Genomic DNA, 25040 nt, shown 5'->3' on the forward strand with positions numbered 1-25040 from the left:
TGTATGTTCACATCCAAATCATTTATATAAATGACAAAAAGCAGTGGACCGAGCACCAATCCTTGTTGCACACCGCTGGTCACAGGCCTTGAGTCTGAAAAGCAACCTTCCCGCATCATCTTTGAGCCGGTTCTGTATTCAAATAGTTATTTTCCCCTGCATTCCATGTGATCTAACCATGCTAACCAGTCTTTCATGAGGAATCTTGTCGAACTCTATATATATTTTTGGTGAAGTTAAACACTTGTAATGACTTCCTACAACTTTCTTTAGAATCCTGTCAAGTCATTTAGGAGTATTGGAATTACTGCTATTTCAGTTTGAGCATTCTGTGCAGGCATTAAATGAAGAACTGGGTCCTCAACTAGAAATTAGGAGGAAATTTATGATGAAATCGTTATTGGGTCACTATCATGTCACAGTGAGAGTCAAACCTCTCAGCCGAGCAAGGAAGATATAAAATAGAAGAATATTAATTTATTATTAAGATTAAAAATGATAAAATATAAAACATAAATTCCTGATAATACCACTTGGCATATATTTTGACAATGTCTCACCTGAGGCTCCACATGAAAATTTGTAACAGTATGTTGAAACTTAATATAGACAAAGAATCACAAAGGATCTATCTTACAGATAAGACAGCAACTGTCTCAGGATGGGGTGTAAGATTCCTGAGGAGATAGTGAGATCTGCAGATGCTGGAGATCAGAGTTGAGAGTGTGTTGCTGGAAAAGCACAGCAGGTCAGGCAGCATCCGAGGAGCAGGAAAATCGACGTTTCGTGCCAGAGCCCTTCATCAGGAATGAGACTGGGAGAGATAAATGGGAGGAGGGTGGGCCTGGGGAGAACGTAGTTGAGAGTGCAATAGGTAGATGGAGGTGGGGGTGAAGGTGGTAGGTGGGAGGGGAGGGTGGAGCAGATAGGTGGGAAGGAAGATTGACAAGTGGGACAGGTCATGAGGATGGTGCTGAGCTGGAAGGTTGGAACTGGGGTAAGGTGAGGGGAGGGGAAATGAGGAAACTGGTGAAGTCCACATTGATGCACTGGGTTGAAGGGTTCCGAGGTACAAGATGAGGCGTTCTTCCTCCAGGCATCAGATGGTGAGGGAGCGGCGATGGAGGATGCCCAGGAACTACATGTCCTTGGCAGAGTGGTAGGAGGAGTTGAAATGTTCGGCCACGTGGTGGTGGGGTTGATTGGTGCGGGTGTCCCAGAGATGTTCTCTAAAGTGCTCTGCGAGAAGGTGTCCAGTGTCCCCAATGTAAAGGAGACCACATCGGGAGCAACAGATACAATAAATGACGTGTGAAGGTGCAGGTGAAACTTTGATGGAAGTGGAAGGCTCCTTTAGGGCCTTGGATGGAGGTGAGGGAGGAGGTGTGGGCGCAGGTTTTGCAATTCCTGTGGTGGCAGGGGAAGGTACCAGGACGGGAGGGTGTTGGGGGGGCGTGGACCTAACCAGGTAATCACGGAGGAAACAGTCTTTGCTGAAAGCGGATAAAGGTGGGGAGGGAAACATATCCCTGGTGGTGGGATCCATTTGTAGGTGGAGGGAATGTCAGCGGATGATGCAATTTATGCGGAGGTTGGTGGGGTGGAAGGTGAGGACCGGGGGGGGGGGAGTTCTGTCTTGGTTGTGATTGGAAGGGTGGGTTTGAGGGCGGAGGTGTGGGACGTGGATGAGATGTGTTGGAGGGCAGCTTCAACCACATGGGAGTGGAAATTTTGGTCTTCAAAGCAGGAGGCCATCTGTGTGTTCTGTGATGGGACTGGTCCTCCTGGGAGCAGATGTGGCAGAGGCGGAGGAATTGGGAATACGGGATAGCATTTTTGCAGGAGGTAGGGTGGGAAGAGGTGTAATCCAGGTAGCTGTGGGAGTCAGTTGGTTTGTAAAAAATGTCAGTCTTGAGTTGGTCCTTGTGGATGGAGATGGAGAAGTCTAGGAAAGGGAGGGAGGTGTCAGAGATGGTCTAGGTGAATTTAAGATCAGGGTGGAATGTGTTGGTGAAGTTGATTAACTATTCGACCTCCTCTTGGGAGCATGAAGTGGCACCAATGCAGTCATCAATATAGCGGAGGAAGATTCCTGTAAGATTCATGTAAGATGCCTGACTCTGTACTGAAGAATTTCTACCAGATAACCAGGCCAATATTTATCCCTCAACTCATATACCAAATAATAAAAGAACATGTTATCTGGTTTGTGAGAGTATGCTCTGTGTTATAGACTGTTGTATTTTCTGCATTACAATACTGACTACACTTCCAAAGTACTTAATTGGCTGCAAAATAATTTCCTGAAGATGTGAAAGGTGCTGTATGAATCTAGGTTCCTTTCTCTTTAAAGAATTGTTGAAGATGTGGTGATTTTTGAAAAGATATTGCTTTGTGATCAATTTTGAACTTCCAGGTTAGAAACACATACTGTAAAGGAAATAATAACCATTTCTTATCCCGTACAGGTATAACTCAAACCCACCGGAGGAATGTGGGAACTACATTCAAGAAAATGGCTATAATATTGGTTGCTATTTCTCAAAAGATAAAATTATCGAATTTGAAAACTTTTACGTTTACACAAATGGATCCAGTGACTCAGAAAATATATCATCTGTGCACAACACCTTCCAGCTGCAGAACCAAGGTAGAAAATTTAATAATCGAAATGATAACCCAGTGTTACTGTTGTTGGATTCTTCATTCAGGGACCCAGGTAATGTTCTGGGGACCCAGGTTTGATTCCCACCACAGCAGCAGGTGAAATTTAGAGTCATAAAGATGTACAGCATGGAAACAGATCCTTTGGTCCAATGCATCCATGCTACCAGATATCCTAAATAGATCTGGTCCAATTTGCCAGCATTTGGCCCATATTCGCTTAAACTCTTCCGATTCATATACCCATGCAGATGTCTTTTAAATGTTGTAATTATACCAGCCTCCACCACTTCCTCTGGCAGCGCATTCCATTTTGAATTAAATTTTTTTAAAATTGGAAATTAAGAGACTAATAATGACCATAAACCTATGGCTGATAAATGGAGTCTGATGCTGTGATAGAAGTAATTCCTCTCACCCATCTCGACCTGTGCAGCTTTAGACCCAGTGGACCGGATCCCCCTTCTTTAATATCTCTGTGCCATCACCCAGCTGGGTGTAACTGCACTCAACTGATTCCATTCTTATCTTTCCAAGCACCAAAGAATTGCCTGCAGTGGATTCTCTTCCCACTCTCAACCCTTTACCTGTGGAGTTTCTCAGGGATCGACCCTTGTGTCTATCCCATGTCTCATTGACTTGCTGCTGTCCAGCAATGTCATCTCAAATGATAACATCAATTTTCACATGATCTCCCAGCTCCACCTCAAGATCCACTTCTCTGGATCCCTCATCCGCCTCACAGTATCAAGTTTAAAATCACACAACGCCAGGTTATAGTCCAACAGGTTTAATTGGAAGCACTAGCTTTCAAAGCGCCGCTCCTTCATCAGGTAGTTGTCATTTTTAACTTTGTACACCCCAATCCAACAATGGTATCTCCACATCATGACTTACAATATCAGACTGCTTGTCTAACATCTAGTACTGGATAAGCAGAAATGTCTCCAAATAAATGTTGACAGAGTTAAAACTGTCTTTGGTTCATACTGCAAACCCCATTCCCAAATTCCAACCCTCTAATTGGCAATTGTATGTTCGGAAACTGGGTTTCGTATTTGAACCCCGGTTCGAGCTTCTGACCAGGTGCCCCTGAAATCACTAAAATCACCACCTCCACTTCCACAATATTGCCCAGTTCCACCTCAGCCTCAGCCCTTCAATTCCTTTACATTTGCTTCTGCGAATGTGAATCGTGTTTCTTGCACTATTGCCTGAGTCACAAGGTTCAAGTTCCACTCAAGGGCTTGAGTGCAAAACATTCAGTAGAGTCCGAACATTGCAAAGCTGTACCGTTGAGTTACAGCTGCACTGTTACAGGTGCCACTTTCTGAATGACACATTAAACTGGAGCCCCTCTACCTGCACACGTGGTTTCATTTCAACAAACACCAGCAAAGGTATCTCTGACAAAGAGGATCCTGATTAGATTAGATTAGATTAATTACAGTGTGGAAACAGGCCCTTCGGCCCAACAAGTCCACACTGACCCTCCGAAGAGCAACCCACACAAACCCATTCCCCTACATTTACCCCTTCACCTAACACTACGGGCAATTTAACATGGCCAATTCACCTAACCTGCACATGTTTGGACTGTGGGAGTGTGGTGTAAAATTATGTCCCAATACATGTGTGAATCATAATGTAACACATGTATTGGGCCAAGCAGTGGAATGTGGTGAAACGGTTAAAAATTATGTCCCAATACATGTGTGAATCTAACCGGAATGGAGGTGTTGCTTAGTCCCGTGTGAATCTTATTACACACCTCCCCGTGTGAATCTTCTTATCTGTATGTAACCAGAATGGAATGTGTTTTTTAGCCTTGCTCTGCTGTTCACATGAATGTTTATATCTGGAAAAGAGTATATCAGCTGGAAAAGTCTCCAGTTCGGTGAGTCTGCTCCGGGGTTACGTTTAACCGCCGAGCGTGGGTTGTTGGCAACCGCTCTACGAGAACTGACGGCTCCCAGTTCCGGTAACATGTAGAGTGAGTATAAGCCAGACCCGTTGGTTGTGGCGACGCTGCGGGGAATAAAATGCTCATATTCTAGCAGACTCGCCTCTTGGTCGTTTGTTCTGTGTCAGACTACTCTCCTACGAACCTGACCTTGAGAATTTTTTAAAACATTTGGCGCTGCGAGCAGGGTCAATCGCAATTGAGGAGAGATTTTGATACAGAACAATGTTTTGGAAAAAGACTAAGAAACCAGAAGAACAAACTGTGGAGGTCCCGACCGTCCCGGGATGGCATGGATGTGGGCATGTACGTGGCAGTTTGTTTGAGAAATGGTGGGGGGCGACCGGAGGAACCCCAGGGTCGCTGCTGTCCACCCTTGAGAGGATCCCAGTCCTGCCGAAGAACCCCTTGCCTGGGGTACAGCGGAGGATGTGGGCATGTCCAAAAAGCTGAAGCGGAGTTAACAGAATTGAATGGGATTGAACTGAACTGAACTGAGTGGAACTGAAGTGAATCAAATTGAACGGAACAAAATGGAACTGAGCTAAATTGAATTGAAATGGACGGAACTGAATTGAACACAATTGAATTGAACTGAACAGAACTGAACTGAGCTGAATTGAACTACACTGAATTGACTGAACTGAAATTAACTGAAACGAATTGAACTGAATTAAGCATAATGTAACACATGTATTGGGCCAAGCAGTGGAATGTGGTGTAAAATTATGTCCCAATACATGTGTGAATCATAATGTAACACATGTATTGGGCCAAGCAGTGGAATGTGGTGAAACGGTTAAAAATTATGTCCCAATACATGTGTGAATCTAACCGGAATGGAGGTGTTGCTTAGTCCCGTGTGAATCTTATTACACACCTCCCCGTGTGAATCTTCTTATCTGTATGTAACCAGAATGGAATGTGTTTTTTAGCCTTGCTCTGCTGTTCACATGAATGTTTATATCTGGAAAAGAGTATATCAGCTGGAAAAGTCTCCAGTTCGGTGAGTCTGCTCCGGGGTTACGTTTAACCGCCGAGCGTGGGTTGTTGGCAACCGCTCTACGAGAACTGACGGCTCCCAGTTCCGGTAACATGTAGAGTGAGTATAAGCCAGACCCGTTGGTTGTGGCGACGCTGCGGGGAATAAAATGCTCATATTCTAGCAGACTCGCCTCTTGGTCGTTTGTTCTGTGTCAGACTACTCTCCTACGAACCTGACCTTGAGAATTTTTTAAAACAGGGAGGAAACCAGAGTACCCGGAGGAAACCCATGCAGACACAGGGAGAATGTGCAAACTCCACACAGACAGTTGCCTGAGGCAGGAATTGAACCCGGGTCTCTGGCGCTGTGAGGCAGCACTGCTAACCACTGTGCCACCATGCTGCCCCCTCGTTTCCGTTAAGTTCAATTGCTCTAATTATTACTAGAGGGATATACATTTCTTAATGGATGTTCAGGAGTCAACAGTTATCACAAGTTAAACTATATTTTGATAATTGCACTCCATATTAAAGAAGCTGCTTGATGCCCCATTTTGCCTGTAGCAATAACTTCTGCAGCATATATCTCACTCCTGTGCCAGAACTCTTACCAGCAAGGGAGACCTTGTGGGCTGTCCCAGAAATGGAGACTGGCCCTTTCCCAATATTGTGAAGGTCTCAGGTTTCTGTAGCACTGACTTCCACTGCATCAAACTGGCTTTACTTTGCAGTGTTTGCAGGATTTGAACCTGTGGAATAGACTTTGTAATGGTTACAGTGAGTACTGATATTCCAAGGATCAAATAGGTCCTCATTAAACTGAGACAGAAGAGATATGGAGGGACTGACTGAGTAGTGTGCGATGGATGTTACATTATCCTACTTCTCCTCGTTTTTCCTTTAGTAATTATGATAACTCTTGAACCTCAGCCAGTTCACTTGCTCCAATTTCATTGACCCACAATTTTTTTCTGAACGAATCACTCTCTGAAACGCTTGAAATATCCACTTTAATAACAGCAAAAAACTCAATTCATGTCTTTCAGTGAAAGTCTACCCTCCTACAAACATGACGCTGAATATGACTGAAAACAACGAGCTCCTTTTGAGCTGGGAAACACCAGCCAAGTTACTGAAATGTCGAATGTATGAAATCAGGCACCGCAGTAATAAGGATAAAGACTGGCAGGTACCATGTGATAATGACCAACAAGACTGATACATTGATTAACAAAAACTTTATAAACAGAGAGTAGTGGCTGTTCTTTTATGAACTGAATAGTACATTATCTCTTTGTCACTGTGTACTAGTTTGAAGGTCTCCTACCTTTCTACTTTTAATCTTGGATGAAGCTGCTCTTTGTACATCTTTTCAGGAAACAGAAGACAAGTGTCTCTTATAGATGCTTGAGGATGTTATCTGCAGCACCAGCATCCCCGAAAAATGACTTGTCAATCTAGTGAAGCAGCATGCAGTAGTCATAACTAAATGATCCCACAACTTATGAATCAGTGCAAAGTGATTCACGTTGAGTGGTGAATAGGGTTGAAATTTACAGCTAAAAGGAGATGAAGGCTCCAATGATGTACCCCTCAGCAATGATAGGGGATCCCAGCTCATCACAGCAAAAAGGAAGGCTGAATCATTTGCAACCAGCTTCAGCCAAGAAGTGCTTTATAAATGATCCATCTAAATCTTCTCATGAAGTCCCCAGTATTATAAATATAATTGCAATTCACAACATGTAATATCGAGAAACCACTGAAGGCGCTGGATACTTCAAATCTACAGACCCTGACAAAATATAAGCAATATTACTGAAGACAATTTCTGCAGAACTGACTGCAACCCTAACCAAAGTATTCCATTGGCATTACACACAAGGAGAAAAATTGCCTGGTTATGTCCCATCGACAAAAAGCAGGAAAAGTCCAATCCAGCAAAACATCACCCCATTGACTTCAAAATCATCAGTCAAATGATGGATAGGGTTGTTGATAGTGCTCTCCAGCAGCATTTACTCAGCAGTGACCTGCTCACTGACACTCAGTTTGGTTTCCACCATGACTTCATGACAGATTTTCTCCAAGGGCAGAACTCCAGAGGTGAGGTGAGAGTGACTGATCTTGACAACAAAGGCAGCATTTGACTGGATGTTAACTCAGAGGAGTTTTGATTGTCCCCTCCTCCTTGTGTTATAGATAGCTAGTTACCAAGGATGTGAGGAAATAGCGATCTGGAATGAGTTCCTTACCAATCAGTGTAAATAGCAACAGCTTGGAGACACGTTGTTTACCTATGAAATGAGATTTTAATGTTATCTTCAGTTCTGATTACATACTACTTTTTCTGGATTTGTTCATCTAGTCACAAGTCATCACTGCACAAACAAAGTACGTTTTGTCAAGTGTAGATCCAGAGAAATTCTACACTTTTCAAGTGCGAAGTAAGATTAACCAGTATTGTGCAAATACTAAGCTGTGGAGTGAGTGGAGCCCAGCTGTTCACTGGGGAAAAGATCCCGTCCAGCCAGGTAAACTCATTGTGTTTACAATTTATTAAACTAGACCTCAGGAAAATGATTGTTCAGATAGTGTTCAAATGGAACTAAAAATCAAAAAAGACGTAAAAACAGCTGCCGATGAAACATTTTTCACTATCTCCCAAAATCAGAATTATCCCTGTAGAGAAGGCATCTGGGAAAGTGAAAACAAAAACCTTCAGTATGATCTTTGTAATTTAGTGCTCTTGGTCCTTCAAAATTAGAGCCTTTATTTTCACCATAGGATAGAAATTATGTGAAATGGCTTGCCTCAAATGAGCACAGCGTGCTTCGGAAAAGGTGGAGAAAATGACGTCAGTATGGTGCACCCTTACTGTTTGAAGTTACTGGATTTGATTGGCAGAATCTGGTCAATGTCTTGAAGTTTCTGCAATTAAATACTGCATGCCAGAGGAAAGATGACCATGTCATAGAAAAAGGCTGAAGCAGCAGAGAGAGTTTTATATGCAATGTTTAAACAATGTTTTATATGCCGAACACACGTTTCAGCCTAAATCATAGTCATACAGCATGGAAACAGACCCTCGGTCCAAACAGTGCATGCCAAACATAATCCCAAAATATACGAGTCCCACTTGCCAGATCCTGGTCCATATCCCTCCAAGCCTTGCCTATTTAGGTATTTACCTAAGTGTCTTGAAACGTTGTAACTGAGCCCATATCCACCACTTCCTCAGGAAGTTCATCCCACATGCGAGCTTAAAATATTTGCCGCTCATGTCTTTTTAAATCTCTCTCCTCTCACCTTAAAAATATTCTCCGGTCTTGAAATCCTCAAGACTTTATAAGCCTCTATAAGGTCACCTCTCAACCTCTTAAACTCCAGTGAAAAATGTCCTAGCCAATCCAGCCATTTTTAAAATATAACTTAAACCCTCCATATCCTACAACATCCTGGTCAGTAGAAGTTTATAAAATCATGAGGGGCCTGGATAAGGTGAATAGTCAATGTCTTTTCCTCAAGGTAAGGGAGTCAAAAACCAGAGGGCATAGCTTTAAGGTGACAGAGGAAGGATTTAACAGCGACCTAAGGGGCAACTTTTTCATGCAGAGGGTGGTACGTGTATGGAATGAGCTGCCAGAGGAAGTGGTGGAGGCTGGCAGAATTGAGCATTTAAAATGCATCGGGATGGATACATGAATAGGAAGGGTTTGAAAGGTTATGGACCAAATGCGGGCAAATGTAACTAGATTAGTATTGCATAAATGGTCGGCATGGACACGTTGGACCGAAGGATCTGTTTCCATGCTGTACATCTGTGTGATTCTAAATTTCTTTTGAACCTCTCTAGTTTCTAAGTGACCAGCAAAGTAGGGAGAAATTATTTATTTAGGGGTAGGGTCAGCAGAAAAATATACTGAGAATTAAAATAGATAATTAACAATTTCAAAAAGTGATGGGAATTTGTTGTTTTGTTTTACAGAGGGTTCAGCAGGTCTCCGTACTATAATTACTGTGGTTTCACTTCTTGGATTAATTTTACTTGTTATTTTTGTCACAAAGAATGAACGGTGAGTTACAAATAGCACAAATCCCACAAATATTATGATTCTTAAAACACTATGTTATATTTTGCCATCTTTTTCATGTATCTGCTACCATAGTAATGCCAGAATGCACTAGCTGCACATTTCTATGGACATAACATGTATACAAAATTATTTGACACCTCTCTGTTCTGAAGTGCCAGTAGCTATACTGAAGTGCCAGTCTCTCAAATACATACAGGATGATAAATTGAAGCATGAGTTAGTGATTCTATCCATGCTGATCATTTAATCTGATGTACCCACCATGTAAAGTGGTTGGGTGGGTATGAAATGCATAGTCATGGAGAAAAAATTGTTATTTCCAAGAATTTCAGGCAACGAACTGGCCCCAATCATTAAACACTTTCAGAACCATTTTTTACAGAGATAAAGAGGTGAGACAGAGGAGGATATAAAAAAGATGGTGTGACATTATTAATGAAAGAAGCAGTTACTGCAGTAAGCAGGGATGGTATGCTGGAAAGGTCTTAATCACTTTGTGGGCAGAGGTTAGGAATAAAAAAAGGGGCTGTCACATTTACTGGGAGTGTATTATAGACCCCCAAACAGTTAGTTGGCATCAGAGGAGCAGATATGTAGACAATTTATTGTGTGTAGTAATAATAATAATAATAGTATAACTATTTAAGGGGATGAGAACTTCCCCAAACCAAATTGGGATAATCACAGTGCAAAGGGTTTAGAGGGTTTAGATTTTGTGAAATGCTTTAGGAGAGCTGTTTGTGTCAACACATAGAAGGTCCATTAGGGGCGGTGAAGAAATCTGGGGAATAAAACTGAACAGGTGTTCAATGTAAGAGTTAGGGACTATTTTAATGATAGTGACCACAACGTAAACTTGTAATGGAAAAGGACAAAGATGGTGTGCAAAGAATAGATTTGAACTAGGGGAAGGCAGATTTTATCAAAATAAGACAGGATCTGACCAAAGTAGACTGGGAGCAATCACTTGTGAGAGAATCTACAGCAGAATGGGGGGTGAGGTGTCAAAAAAAATGGGGAGAGTACAGGCCCAACGTGTTCCCTTTAGATTGAAACATGGCAGCAACAAGTTCACAAAACCCTGAATGTCTAGCAGTATTCAGGACTAGATAAAAAGGGGGAAAAAAGTAAGTACAAAGGGATCATAACAACTGGAGCCTTAGTGGAGTATAGAACGTGCAGGGGGAACTTAAGAAAGCAATTGGGCCGACAAAGAAAGGGCATGATAAAGCACTGGTGGTAAAATTATGGAGAATGCACGGGGAAAAGGATAACCAGGAAAAGAAAGAACTAAAAGAGAAAATGCTGGAAAATCTCAGCAGGTCTGGCAGCATCTGTAAGGAGAGAAAAGAGCTGACGTTTCGAGTCTAACTGACCTTTTGTCAAAGCTAAAAAAAGGGAGAAATAGAGAGGTATTTATTCTAGGCTGAGAGAAGGTAAGTCATGGCTCTAGAAGCAAAGGTAGCAACAAAGAGGTGATAATGACAGTGCATAGAGAGATTGTAGGGAGATTAGGAGCTGTGAATGACCAAGGCTGAAGCCAGTGCTATGTGACAAAATATGTGGGGGATGGTGGGGATAGGTGAAGCAGAGGCAAAATGGAAAACAGGGGAGAAGGGTAGCAAAGGGGAAGAGGAGAGGAAAAAGGTGATGAGAGAGTGGGGAGCGAGAGAAAAAAAGACAATCAAGAAATAAGAGGTACAGAACAGTGACAAAAATATTTAAAAAAATAAAATAAATTAAATAAAATTACTGAGCAGAATGAAAACAGTGGGGTTGAGATGGGATAATCGTCTGAAGTTGTTGAATTCAGTGTTGAGACCAGCAGGCTGGAACGGGCCTAGTCGGAAGATGAGATGCTGTTCCTCCAGTTTGCGTTGAGCTTCACTGGAACATTGCATCAGGCCAAGGACAGACATGGGGGCATGGGAGCAGGATTGTGTGTTGAAGTGGCAAGCCACGGGAAGGTCCGGGACCTGATTGCGTACAGACCGAAGGTGCTCAGCAAAGCGATCACCCAGTCGGCGTTTTGTCTCTCCGATATAGAGGAAGACCTAAGAGGGCAATCTATGCATGGAACTAGAGAATAGTGACAGGGAGTTAAAAGAATATTTCACAACTGTCTTCACTCTGAAGAAACAGGATGTGGGTACAGATTTTGGCAACATGGACTGTGAGGTTTGTGAGCAGATTGACATTGGAAGTGAAGAGATATTAGGGGTTTTGACGGGGTTTAAAAGTTGACACACCCCCAGGTCCAGATGGGAGCAGGGCAAGAGAAGTAATTACAGGACTCTGACTCAAATGTTTAATTCCTCTCTCATCACAGTAGAGGTGTCAGAAGGAGGACAACTAATGTGGTTCCATTTTTCAAGAAGGGTGGTAGAGATAAACCAGTGAATTACAGATCAGTGAGTCTCATATCAGTGGTAGGGAAACTATTGAAGAATATTCTGAAGGAGAGAATCAATTTTCACTTGGCGAGGCAAGGTTTGGTCAGAAATAGTTGCCGTCGCCGCATCTATTTCCGCCCCCATTGACGTCACTCGCCTGCACAACAACCACGCCGCATGTCTCTGCCCCCATGCCGATCCCTGCCCCTATGCCTAACCCCGCCCCAAGCCGATCTCCACCCCCACACCTAACCCTGCCGCCACACCTAACCCCGCCCCCACTCCCAGCTCCAGTCCCACACCAGCTCCTAGCTCCCAGCCCTGCTGTATTTTCACCATCCCTCCAGATCTCCCCCTCTCTGAGGATGAAAGATTAGTCCTCAGCAGAGGCCTCTCCTTCATCCCCCTACGCTCCCGGATTAACGAATTCGACACGCGGTGAGACATCGAGCATTTCTTCCGCCACCTTCGTCTCCGCGCCTACTTCTTCAACAGGACTCCCGCCCACCCTCTGACGACCCCTTCTCCCGCCTCCAACACACCCCATCCACCTGGACACCCCGTGCTGGCCTCTTACCCGCCCTCGACCTCTTCATAGCTAACTGCCGCCGCAACATTGACCGCCTCAACCTGTCCACCCCTCTCACCCACTCCAACCTCTCACCCTCGCAACATGCAGCCCTCCACTCCCTCCGTTCCAATCCCAATCTCACCATCAAACCGGCAGACAAGGGAGGTGTGGTGGTAGTTCGGCGCACCGATCTTTATATTGCTAAGGCTAAACGCCAGCTCGCGGACACTTCCTCCTACTGCCCCTTGACCATGACCCCACCTCCCACCACCAAACCATCATCTCCCAGACCATCCATAACCTCATCACCTCAGGGGACCTCCCATCCACCGCCTCCAACCTCATAGTCCCACAACCCCGCACCGCCCGTTTCTACCTCCTGCCCAAAATCCACAAACCTGACTGCCCCGGCCGACCCATTGTCTCAGCCTGCTCCTGCCCCACCGAACTCATTTCTGCATACCTTGACACGGCCCTGTCCCCCTTAGTCCAAGAACTCCCCACCTACGTTCGGGACATCACCCACGCCCTCCACCTCCTCCATGATTTTCGCTTCCCTGGCCCCCAACGCCTTATCTTCACCATGGACATCCAGTCCCTATACACCTCCATCCTCCATCACAAAGGCCTCAAAGCCCTCCGCTTCTTCCTTTCCCGCCGAACCAACCAGTACCTTTCCACTGACACCCTCCTTCGACTGACTGAACTGGTCCTCACTCTGAACAACTTCTCTTTCCAATCCTCCCCACTTCCTCCAAACCAAAGGAGTAGCCATGGGCACCCACATGGGCCCCAGCTATGCCTGCCTCTTCGTTGGATATGTGGAACAGTCCATCTTCTGCAGGTACACTGGCACCACCCCCCACTTTTTCCTCCGCTACATCGATGACTATATTGGCGCTACCTCGTGCTCCCACAAGGAGGTTGAACAGTTCATCCACTTTACTAGCACCTTCCACCCCGACCTCAAATTTACCAGGACAGTCTCAGACTCCTCCCTCCCCTTCCTTGACCTCTCCATTTCTATCTCGGACGACCGACTCAACACGGACGTTTACTATAAACCGACCGACTCCCACAGCTACCTAGATTACACCTCCTTCCACCCTGCCCCCTGTAAAAACGCCATCCCATATTCCCAATTCCTTCGCCTTCGCTGCATCTGCTCCCAGGAGGACCAATTCCAATACCGAACAACCCAGATGGCCTCCTTCTTCAAAGACCGCAATTTCCCCTCAGACATGGTTGACAATGCTGTCCACTGCATATCCTCCACTTCCCACTCCTCCGCCCTTGAACCCCGCCCCTCCAATTGCCACCAGGACAGAACCCCACTGGTCCTCACCTACCACCCCACCTACCTCTAGATACATCGTATCATCCTTCGTCATTTCCGTCACCTCCAAATAGACCCCACCATCAAGGATATATTTCCCTCCCCACCCCTATCAGCGTTCCGGAAAGACCACTCCCTCCGCGACTCCCTCGTCAGATCCACACCCCCCACCAACCCAACCTCCACTCCCGGCATCTTCCCCTACAACCGCAAGAAATGCAAAACTTGTGCCCACACCTCCCCCCTCACTTCCCTCCAAGGCCCCAAGGGACCCTTCCATATCCACCACAAATTCACCTGCACCTCCACACACATCATTTACTGCATCCGCTGCACCCGATGTGGCCTCCTATACATTGGGGAGACAGGTCGCCTACTTGCGGAACGTTTCAGAGAACACCTCTGGGACATCCGCACCAACCAACCCAACCGCCCTGTGGCTGAACACTTTAACTCCCCCTCCCACTCCACCAAGGACATGCAGGTCCTTGGCCTCCTCCATCGCCAGACCATAGCAACAGGACGTCTGGAGGAAGAGCGCCTCATCTTCCGCCTAGGAACCCTCCAATCACAAGGGATGAATGCAGATTTCTCCAGCTTTCTCATTTCCCCTCCTCCCACCTTTTCTCAGTCCCAACCCTCAGACTCAGCACTGCCTTCTTAACCTGCAATCTTCTTCTCAACCTCTCCACCCCTCACCTTAACCTCCTTCCACCTATCATATTCCCAACGCCCATCCTCCAAGTCCTTCCTCCCTACCTTTTATCTTAGCCTGCTTGGCACACCCTCCTCATTCCTGAAGAAGGGCTTATGCCCGAAACGTCGATTCTCCTGCTCCTTGGATGCTGCCTGAACTGCTGCGCTTTTCCAGCAACACATTTTTAAGTTCTTTTCCCTCAGAAATAGTCAGCATGGCTTTGTCAGCAGCAAGTCATGCCAGACAAATTTGGTAGAGATTTTTGAGGAGGTGATCTGCTGATGAGGGTTGTGCAGGTAGTGATGAGGTTTATATGGATTTCAGCAAAGCCTTTAGCAAGGTCCAACATGGAAGACTGATAGAAAATGTAAGAACACATGGGATCCAGGATAATCTGGCAAGTTGGATCCAAAATTGGCTTCGTAGTAGGAGACAGAGGTGGTGGTAGAAGGCCAATTCACCTAATCTGCACATTTTTTGGATTGTGGGAGGAAACCGGAGCACCCGGAGGAAACCCACGCAGACACGGGGAGAATGTGCAAACTCCACACAGAGAGTCGCCTGAGGCAGGAATTGAGCCCGGGCCTCTGGTGCTGTGAGGCAGCAGTGCTAACCACTGTGCCACCGTGCCGCCCACGGTGTGAGATCGTACAGGTTAGAAGAAGTAAGAAGACAAGGGATTACACAATGAATGGCAAGACAGTAAGAAGCTCAGAAGAAAAGAGGAATCTTGGGGTGCTTCTTCACAGATCTCTGAAGGTAACAGCAGGTTAATAAGGGGTTTAAGAAGGCATACAGGATGCTTACCTTCATCCATCATGGCAGGATTATAGGAGCAGGGAGATAGTTTTGGAGTTGTATAAAACTTTGGTTAGGCCACATTTGGTGTACTGTGTGCATTTATGTCGCCTCACTTCAGGAAGGACGTAATTGCATTGGATAGTGGTGCAGAGAAGATTCATCAAGTTGCTGCTTGGGAGGGAGCATTTTAGCGATGAAAGGAGGATGAATAAACTCAGATTGTTTTCTTTTGAACAGAGAAGGTTTAGATAGAAGATAATGAGGGGTGTGGTCAGGGTGGATAAGGAGCAGTTGGTCTCCCTAGCCAAAGAATCAATCACAAGGCATAATGTTAAGGAGTTTTAGAGGGATTTGAGGAAATAATTTTCACTCAGAGGCTGTTGGGGATCTAGAATGCATTGCCTCAGATGGTGGTAGTGACAGAAAACCTCACAACTTTTAAAAGGACTTGGATAAGCCCTTGAAATTTCATAACATTCAAGGCTGTGAGCCAAGTACTGGAAAGTGGTAGTAGTGTAGATGGGTCAATGGGCCAAAGCGTATCCTTTGTGGTGTATGACTCTATGATTCTATGATAACAAACATGTACCTTCTCACCCAATAACCACCATTTCAGTTCATTCCTCTTAACAGGGGTATAAATGAATCCCCAATTCATGCCTTCACCTGTATGCAGCTAATGTGCAATTAACAGATTCCCTTTTTTATCATTAAATGAAAGTTAGAGCTCAAATGTACAGCCAAAATTTCAAAAACAAATCAAATCAAAAACTCCAAATTCCATACAAAACATTACATCTTGAGATGTCCCGTCTACTAGGATCTTTAATAGTTGATGACATGAATGTCCCATGTAATTTTAGAGATACCTTTTCTTTCCACCGTTTGTTTAAAGTCAGCAAGGCAATATCTAATCGTTCCTCACACAGGTTTTACAGTATGTGCATTATCCCGTTAGGAATAATCATCTACACAATATTCAGTGGGAATATTGTCTTTATACACCCTTATATAGGAAGTCACTGAAAATGTTAGACAACTAGAATTCCTTATTCTCTGCCTCCACAACGGCCAGTGTTTCACCAGAGTATTTTCAATAACCTCTTTTTATTCTCTTAGCTTCCTAAGCTGAAGGATAATATTTCCCATTTTTAGCTGTGACAGCACTACAAAAACTGCTAGAACAGCCTCAGCTGTGACTGTGTGAGGAAAAGTCATTTCTAAGTAGGTTACGATCTAGAATACACTGCCTGAGTATGGTGTGGAGGATTAATTGAGACTTGAAAAGGAAACTGGATATGTACCTCGAGGTGATATGCTCGTTTGAAGGGACAGTACATACATAATGATAACTACCTCATCTTAATCACATGCTAATGGAAAGCTTACAATACAACTGTGCTACTTTTTACAGACTTCACATTTTGCGCTCATCCTTACAATGAGCCAGCTATCATTATCCATAAATCCTTTAGCAATCTTTAATCTTTGACAGCAGTTGTGCAGCTTTAAGGCTCTTTGATTTTTATTCTCACCTGATCACCTGATGCTGTTAATATTCTCCAAATTTCTAATTAGAAACATTAGATTTGTTAAGAGGAAGTGGAAGTTTCGTGATTGGGTAAATTACAGATATACCAACCTTCCAAAACCATTTTTTTAATATTCTATATCCAGTTTCATGGTGCTTTTTTTAAAATGGAGATAATGCCAGCAGTAATAAAGTGGCTTACTTATGCTACTTTGTGTGGAATCATTACTCTTTTTAATGACCACACTGTGTTATTGTTCCCAGACCTTAAAATAAGTAGAACTTACATAAGCCATGATCTTATAGAGTCAATCTGGATATTGTTTTCGCTCATCTGTTCTACACACTGTTGATGTACAATCATTCTATAACACTGCAAAGTTAAATGAATCCATCAGTAATACATATGGCATGTGACTAAAGCTTCTTGTGACTGGTATAATTCTTCAGATTGATTGACTTCATCGATATTCTTAGCATGTGAATGGTCAATGTTTCCAAACATCATCCTTAGACAATCATCCTTTGCTACTCTCACACCGTTATAGAGGTCTACATAAAATGGTCCATTGGCCCATTGAGTCTGCAGCAATCAAAATGAAGCACCCAATTATTCTGATCCCACTTTCCAGCACTTATCCTTGTATGCCTTGGCATCACAAGTGGATATGTAAATACCTCTTATTACCTGTTATGCGGGTTTCTCCTTACAAGCAGCAAGTTCCAGATTGCCACCACTCTGTAGGTGAAACATGACTTTCTCTGACACTCTCTGAGCCCCGTGTCTCTTATCTTAAATCTATGCCCTTGGTCATTGATCCCTCCATTAAGGGGAAAGGTTCCTTCCTGTCTACGCTATCTGTGTCCCTTATAATTTTATACAGCTCAATCTTGAGGTCCTCCTCGTCTTCCTCTGCATCAAGGAAAATACATCCAAGAGAAACATCAGGACAGGCACTTTGATGTTACATTGTCCCTTGTGCCTGCTCCCCCTCCCTTCAAGCTTCCATTGGTCTTTTGGTTCATCATTCACCTCCATTGAACCTCTAACAACCATGTAAGGAAGGAAGAGACCAGAAGTCAATTTTTACTCAATTTAGATTTATTCAGAAGGTGAAAATTATAAATAATTATTTCCTAATCCTTCTCCCCATTCCAGTGTCCATACATTTCCCTTTATATGTGCTTAAATAATAAATACCCACACCTTATTTAAGTTTATATAATTAACTAGCCTCACATATTCACTTCATTCTTCCACTGGTCCAATGGTCCAGACTTCAAAAACACCAGAGGCAGGGCTCTCTCTCTCTCTCTCTCTCTCTCTCTCTCTCTCTCTCTCTATATATATATATATATATATATATCAAATATAGAAATTTCTTGTGGACCACTTTTTGATTCTTCTGAACTACTTTTGGCTTTCAAGGACATCTTTATCACTCCTTTAAACTCAATAACTCCTTCATCGTTGTTCAACAATACCTTTTGTATCTGTGTTGATATCTAGAAGATTCATAGAGTTGTATAACATGGAAACAGGTCCTTCAGTCCAATTCATGCTGACCAGATATCCTAAATTAATCTAGGCTCATTTTGCCAGCTTTTGGCCTATATCACTCTAAGCATTTCATATTCACGTACCCATCCAGAAGTCTTGTAAATGTTGTATTTATACCAGCCTCTACCACTTCCTCTGGCAGCTTATTCCATACCCATACCACCGTCTGCATGAAAAAATTGCCCTTTAGGTCCCTTTGTATCTTGCCCCTCTCACCTTAAACCTCTGCCCCTAGTTTAGGATTCCCCTACCCTAGGTAAAATAGTTTGGCTATACACCTTATCCATGCCCGTCATGATTTTATCAATTTTTATAAGGTCAGCCCTCAGCCTCCGATGTTCCAAGGACAATAGCCCCAGCCTTTTCAGCCTCTCCCTTTAACTCAATCTCCAGCCTGGCAACGTCCTCGTAAATCTTTTCTGTACCAAGTTTAATAACACTTTTCCTATAACAGAGAGATCGGAATTGAACACAGTAGTCCAAAATTCAGATTCGCATTGAAGCAGAAGTAGAAGAATTCATCAGTATCCCCAATTGTTATCACTGGCCTATTGAATGTAAAGTGATAAGACACAATGAAGCAAGGACATTTCCCAGAAATCACGATTTAAATCGGCACAAGATTCACCCACATATCTTACTTAGTTTTCTATTTAAATCAAGGTCTAACCCTTTGACTTTTGTTTTGCAGGTTGAAGGTGATAATCATCCCAAAAATACCCAATCCAGGCAGAAGTTTTGATCCTTTGTTCAACAATTACAATGGCAACTTTCAGGTAAAGAAAAAGGAAGAAAAAAAACACTTCTGACATTTTTGAAGCAAATTCCTTGCATTCCAATTATCTCTGGGGATGTAGCTATCAAAGACAGGAGGGAGGAAATATCAGTGGGAACAACCATCTCAGCCTCAAACACAGCCTTCTAGACAATGGCATTGACAGAGAGCTGGGGTGAAGGATCATTCAATACTTCAAAGGGGTTACAGTAAATGGATTGCATGAGTTGTGGATGTCTGATCTGGGAGATTGCTGTGTTTGTAGTCAACAGATGGAAGCTACAGGAGCAGGTTAAAGTTGAGAGGGAATGTTGAAAGAAAGAAACAAAGAGCTTTAATTTGCTTAGTATTTTCCATCACCTCAGATCACCACTAAGGATTTTATATGAAATGATTTTTTTTTTCAAATATAATCACTGTTGTAATATGTCACAACTCGCTAGGATAGTGCATTGAAAAATAAATCCTGCTATCCGAGAATTGTCATAAAAGTTAAAGATTTTATCAAATTTCACAAAATTTTCCAATTCACCACCCTTCTTAGACTCAATTAACAGAAAGCATGTCCCAGGTTTCGGTATTTAACAAGAGTACTGTCTTTTGTAAATTAATACACACACCACTTCCATCACGAAAGACAAGGGCAGCAAATACATTGGAAGACCACCACTTGCAAATTTCCCTGCAATCTATTCACCATCCTGACTTGGAAATATATCGCTATTCTTTCACTGTCGCTGGGTCAAACATTTAGGATTCCTCCACTAAGGGCAGTGTGGGTCAACCTACCGCACGTTGACTGCAGTGTTTTAAGAAGGCAGTTCGCCTCCTGTGCTCACGCACAGGGGGCAGTGTTTGATGGAGGTGGTGGAGTTGCCACCTGTCAGCTGGAAAACAAGCATTTTTCTCAGGAAGACGGGAGAGTTAAATGCCAGCACTGAGCTGGGCAGCGGTGGCCCTTCCTCAGGATCAAGGACCTGGAGAAGCGGAAATCTTGTCCACTGATAGCTGCAGTTTGTGGCTCAGCATACCACCAAGTAGGCAGTACCTGCTGCAGGTACTATACCTACCCAACACCAAGGGTCTCACTTACCTTGTTGTGAGTGCAAGCAATTCTCCGTTAATGGGAAAAAAACTTAAAGAGGATATCCCTCTCCTATATATTCTAACAGCTGTTTGAGAACAATGAAACAGAAGCCTCAGCGTACGGTTGTTGAAATACCTCCACTGAAGCCGATATCCCATCACCAAGTCACCTTTAATTTGCACGCGAAAAGTCCTTGACACTGACCCAGCTCCCTCAGACCCAGGTCTCAGTGTGAACAAGGCACTGATCCAGCTCCCTCAGAGACAGCCCTCAGAGTGAACAGGACACTCACCCAGCTCCCTCAGAGACAGCCCTCAGAGTGAACAAGACACTCACCCAGCTCCCTCAGAGCCAGCTCTCAGAATGAACGAGACACTGATCCAACTCCCTCAGAGCCAGCTCTCAGAGTGAACAAGATGTCTGTCACTCCTATTCTTAGCTGTCAGTCAGGGTTCCCTGATTGAAGCAGATTAACAGCCCCAATCAGGGAACTCATATTCCAAGATGCACCCGGCTGACCTCATTACAATTATTAGATTTGCAAGGCTGCCTTCTAAGATGCATGACCTAGGAAGAGAAGGAATTTAAACCTGACGGTAAAAGATTACTTAAACAATTAGGCCAGGAATGCATTAGCAATAGCAGCACCATAATGAAAATGGGTGGATGTTCAATATTCTGAGTGAGTGTGAGAAGTGTTTTACAATGGCCCTATTAGTATAGTTAGCATGGCAAACCAATAGGAAGTAGACAAATGGTTAATGGTCTTATTTTTTACAGGACTGGCTTGGTGTCCCAAAGGATGCATTGGAAGGTTTCAAATCAACCTACCATGAGAATGTGTGTATTGTGACCGAGTCACCAGTCAATCCTTCCCAGACCGGTGTCCATGGAGGGTCATACGAGCAAAGTGGAATGACACAGATCCCAGGAAAACTTCCTATTCTTGCTACGAAGGGAGAGATTCAACCAAAAAGCACCTCTCCTGCACTGCTGTTTTCTGATATTGCCGTTTTTGTAGAGAGCAGTAGGTACGCCATTAATGAAAACATCTATGTCAGAGTCTAACATTTGCCATATTGCAAGCCTGTATGACACTGAAGAAAATTCAATAATAGTGGCACATAATCCTGAACTATTCCATAGGTCTTTCAGGAATAAAATACCCAAAATGTTACACCTCACAACAATCTCCACAGAGAAACCAAAATGAAAATACAACTACTCTGTTAGGATATGAATTAGAAACGCTCCCCTTTCTGTTTCATAAGTGAATCACTTCTTGAGCTTTTCTGATATTTTTGTTTATATTTCAGTTTCATTGCAAACTGTGTATTTTTTTAAATCTTTCAAGCATATGTAGAAAACCGGGCAAGAGAAAAAGTTAACATTTCAATTTGATATCTTTTAGCTTTATTTGACTCTCCACAGCTGCTGTCTGACCTATTGAATGTCTGCATCACTTTCAGTATTTATTTCAGACTTCCAGACTCCATAATATTCTGCTTTACTTTTGCCTTACATATAAATCCTTATTTCAAGTTTGATTTCTCAGTGAGATGTGGCTGGAGAGGAGTAGTTGTCTTAGGGTGTAATAGTTGGAAATTGAAGCTGCTCCTCATTCCCCATCCAGTTAATTTAATGATTGATTAGGGACTGAGAGTCAACTGCTTAGTGCAATGTTAACTGTCACTCCCATTACTTGCTGAGATCTTCCATTTGGACATTTATACATTTGGCTTCAAAACACTGCTATTTTGTGTAACTATAGATTAGACAAAATAATTAATAAGAATGTAGAAGTGGACTTTTCAAAATTGCATTTGACCTTTCCTGGTATAATAATACTGAAATCAAGACTGTGATGGATTACTGCAAAATAGCAAATAATAAGAGTTCTTCAATGATGCATCATGTCCCATAAGTTGTGATGTCTTCAGCTGTGAGAAAATATAAAAGAACTAAGTACAATCATTTTGTATGATCTATGGGTGTGTGATGATCTTAATACAACTTATGTATATTTTTGCTATTCTTGTGTAATACACATATGAGACTGATCTGAAGGTGTTTCTGTTTTTGTTTTTGCCTTCTTTGTTCCATATTATGTTGAAGCTATAGCATCACCAAGTCTGGCTGAGGAGCATAGCAGTGAGCAAGAAATATCCAGAGGCAGAGAGAGAGAGAGAGAGCCGGCAGCAGCCTGAACATTGTAACACGGGAGCATTTGATTGTTATTGTTTAGTGATGCCAAAAGTGACTTGTACCAGGCTGTTGCACATTTTTAACACGCAGTTTGATGATTAATTAGCAAATGCTTTACGTATATTATTATTCTGTCATCAGCTTACCTTTAAAACCATGTGCATGCTTTTGAAGTAACTTAATTTGGATATGGACTAGAATTATGAAATGTTTCAGAAATGTTTTAAATGGATAAACCATTACTTAAACTCAACAAAATGTGTGTTTCACTTTCTCAATGTCCAAATTTCAAATGCAATGCTGTAGCTTTTTTGTGGAATTGTGCCAAACAGGACAAAACAAATCAGCAGCCCATTTTACATCTCTCCTTGCTTTTATTTTCATTGAGTTCGAGAATAGCTTTGTAACCATGAGTTCTGATGCCCAGAACTCTGATGAGTTCTGGTATTAGGTCCCTACTACCTGCCATGGGAGTTTACTTCTGATCTCCTGACAGCAGTTTACATCTCACTCAATGTGGAAGTGAAATATACACAGCTACAAATAGCCTTGAGACCGAATATCCCAAGGCTTTGTTCATCATAGTTGGTGACTTCAACCAAGCCAACCTCAAGAATGTCTCACTAGAGGCCCAAACACCCAGGACCATTGCTATACAATCATCAAAGACCCTTACCGCTCCATTCCTGACCCTTATTTTGGTAAATCAGACCAAATGTCTGCGTTCCTTCTCCCAGCTTAGAAGCAGAAACTGAAGCATGAGGATCTGATATAGAAAGTTGTACATTGCTGATCTGAGGTAATGGACAATGGGCTCCTATGTGACTGCTTGGAGTCAGTGGACTAGTCCATATTCAAGAACTCAGTGGTCAGCCTAAATGAGTATGCCATTACCAACACAGACTTCATCAGCAAGTGTGTAGAGGACTACATGCCAAAAACATTAAAACAAGTGTTCCCCAAACAGAAACCTTTGATGAACTGGAAGATTCACTTCCTACTGAAGTCTAGCTCTGAGGCGTTCAGGTCGGTTGACACTGACCTGTAGAGCAAATCTAGGTTTGACCTTCACAAATCCATCAAGGACCCCAAGAGACAATATCAGACTAGAGTCCCAGACTAACCACACAAATACATGTTGACTGTGGCAAGGTTTACATGACGTATCAGGCTACAGAGCGAAGTTGAGTAGAATTACTGACAACAATGCATCCCTCCCCAGTGAGCTCATTGCATTTATTTCTTGTTTTGAACAGAAGGTTAGTGAAGCATTGTCACCTGCCCAGACAGCCATGGGTGCACCTGTACCCATGGTTGTCAGCACAGACATCAGAGCGGCCTTCTTGATAGTGAACCCATGGAAAATGATTGGCCAGGCTGGAGTTCCTGAACGTGCACGCAGATCCTGTGTGGATCAGCAGGAATATCTGCAGACATCTTTAACCTCTCCTTACTTGATGTGAGGTTCACATCCGGTTCAAAAAGATCACTATCATCCCAATGCCAAAGAAAGGTCAGATATCATGTCTTAATGACGGGTCCCAGAGTGTGGGAAAAAGGTCTGCCACTCTGCTCACCCACAACATGGCCACATTAAAAAAATCCTAGAAGGTGGCCTGCAAAACACAGAAATCAAGCCTGCCAACACATACAGAAACTACCCAGAGTGCCCAGTCTTGGCCAAACAGGCTCACATAGAAACCAAACATGGCCAAGCTATTCCCAGACCAGAGAATACACTTGCTAAAACAGTTTTCACAATCAGCTCCCAGTCCAGATTAATACTGCAATCCCAACACCCTAAGGGCAGGCTCATTTCCCATTGAAACCAATACCGCATAAATAGAGGCAGACTAAGAGACCCTGGAAGATTTCACTCGCAGGAGGAACACAATGGACACACCTGAATGCCAGGTGAAGGGACATTTACACATATTCGCACGAATGGGAAATACAATGCAGAATCCTCCAGAAGACATTTTCACCCACTCACAGAGATGGCTGGAATCTCCTGTGCCAATTACAAATGAATTGCTACTGCCAGACGTTTAATTAACTTTCATTCAGTTTATTCTTGTTTTAATCTCTTTACAATTTTCACCATTGTACTGTAACTGCTTTACAATTATCACTTTTGTGTTGTACCCCTGTAAAGCATGCCTGCACCTTCTGTTCTGGGAACAGCATTCTGGTCATCCGTCCAGAGAATCAATTCTGTGTCAGCCTGATCAATTTCTCTTCCATGATAGTGCTTTGTTTAAGTAAACTGCTTGTCAATTTCACCACAATCCTCATTTGTGGTCTCTGATCCATTGGGCTCAATTTCTCCAACACAGAGACTCTGACATCTATCACAATGAAGTTTTTTGAGAGGT

General features: G+C 43.2%; 1 protein-coding gene across 3 annotated transcripts in view; it reads left to right on the forward strand.

Annotated features, from left to right (window-relative positions):
* Window positions 1-22927, forward strand: part of LOC122557372 (cytokine receptor common subunit gamma-like) — a 60519-nt gene extending 37592 nt beyond the window's left edge. Inside the window, exons 3-9 of one of the 3 annotated variants that reach the window (XM_043705015.2) lie at window positions 2469-2650; window positions 6658-6800; window positions 7980-8145; window positions 9600-9687; window positions 19290-19374; window positions 21241-21491; window positions 22576-22927. In XM_043705015.2, the coding sequence (XP_043560950.1) occupies window positions 2469-2650; window positions 6658-6800; window positions 7980-8145; window positions 9600-9687; window positions 19290-19374; window positions 21241-21491; window positions 22576-22600 (940 nt within the window). In that variant the 3' untranslated portion in view covers window positions 22601-22927. Of the gene's footprint in view, window positions 1-2468; window positions 2651-6657; window positions 6801-7979; window positions 8146-9599; window positions 9688-19289; window positions 19375-21240 lie in introns of all 3 variants that reach the window. The other 2 variants (XM_043705016.2, XM_043705014.2) reach the window with 2 other exon arrangements.
* The last annotated feature ends 2113 nt before the right edge of the window (window positions 22928-25040 follow it).

This window comes from Chiloscyllium plagiosum, unplaced genomic scaffold, assembly GCF_037043375.1.
Source record: "Chiloscyllium plagiosum isolate Xiang-an unplaced genomic scaffold, Cpla_swu_hap1 HiC_scaffold_11, whole genome shotgun sequence".
Classification (NCBI taxonomy): Eukaryota; Metazoa; Chordata; class Chondrichthyes; order Orectolobiformes; family Hemiscylliidae; genus Chiloscyllium; species Chiloscyllium plagiosum.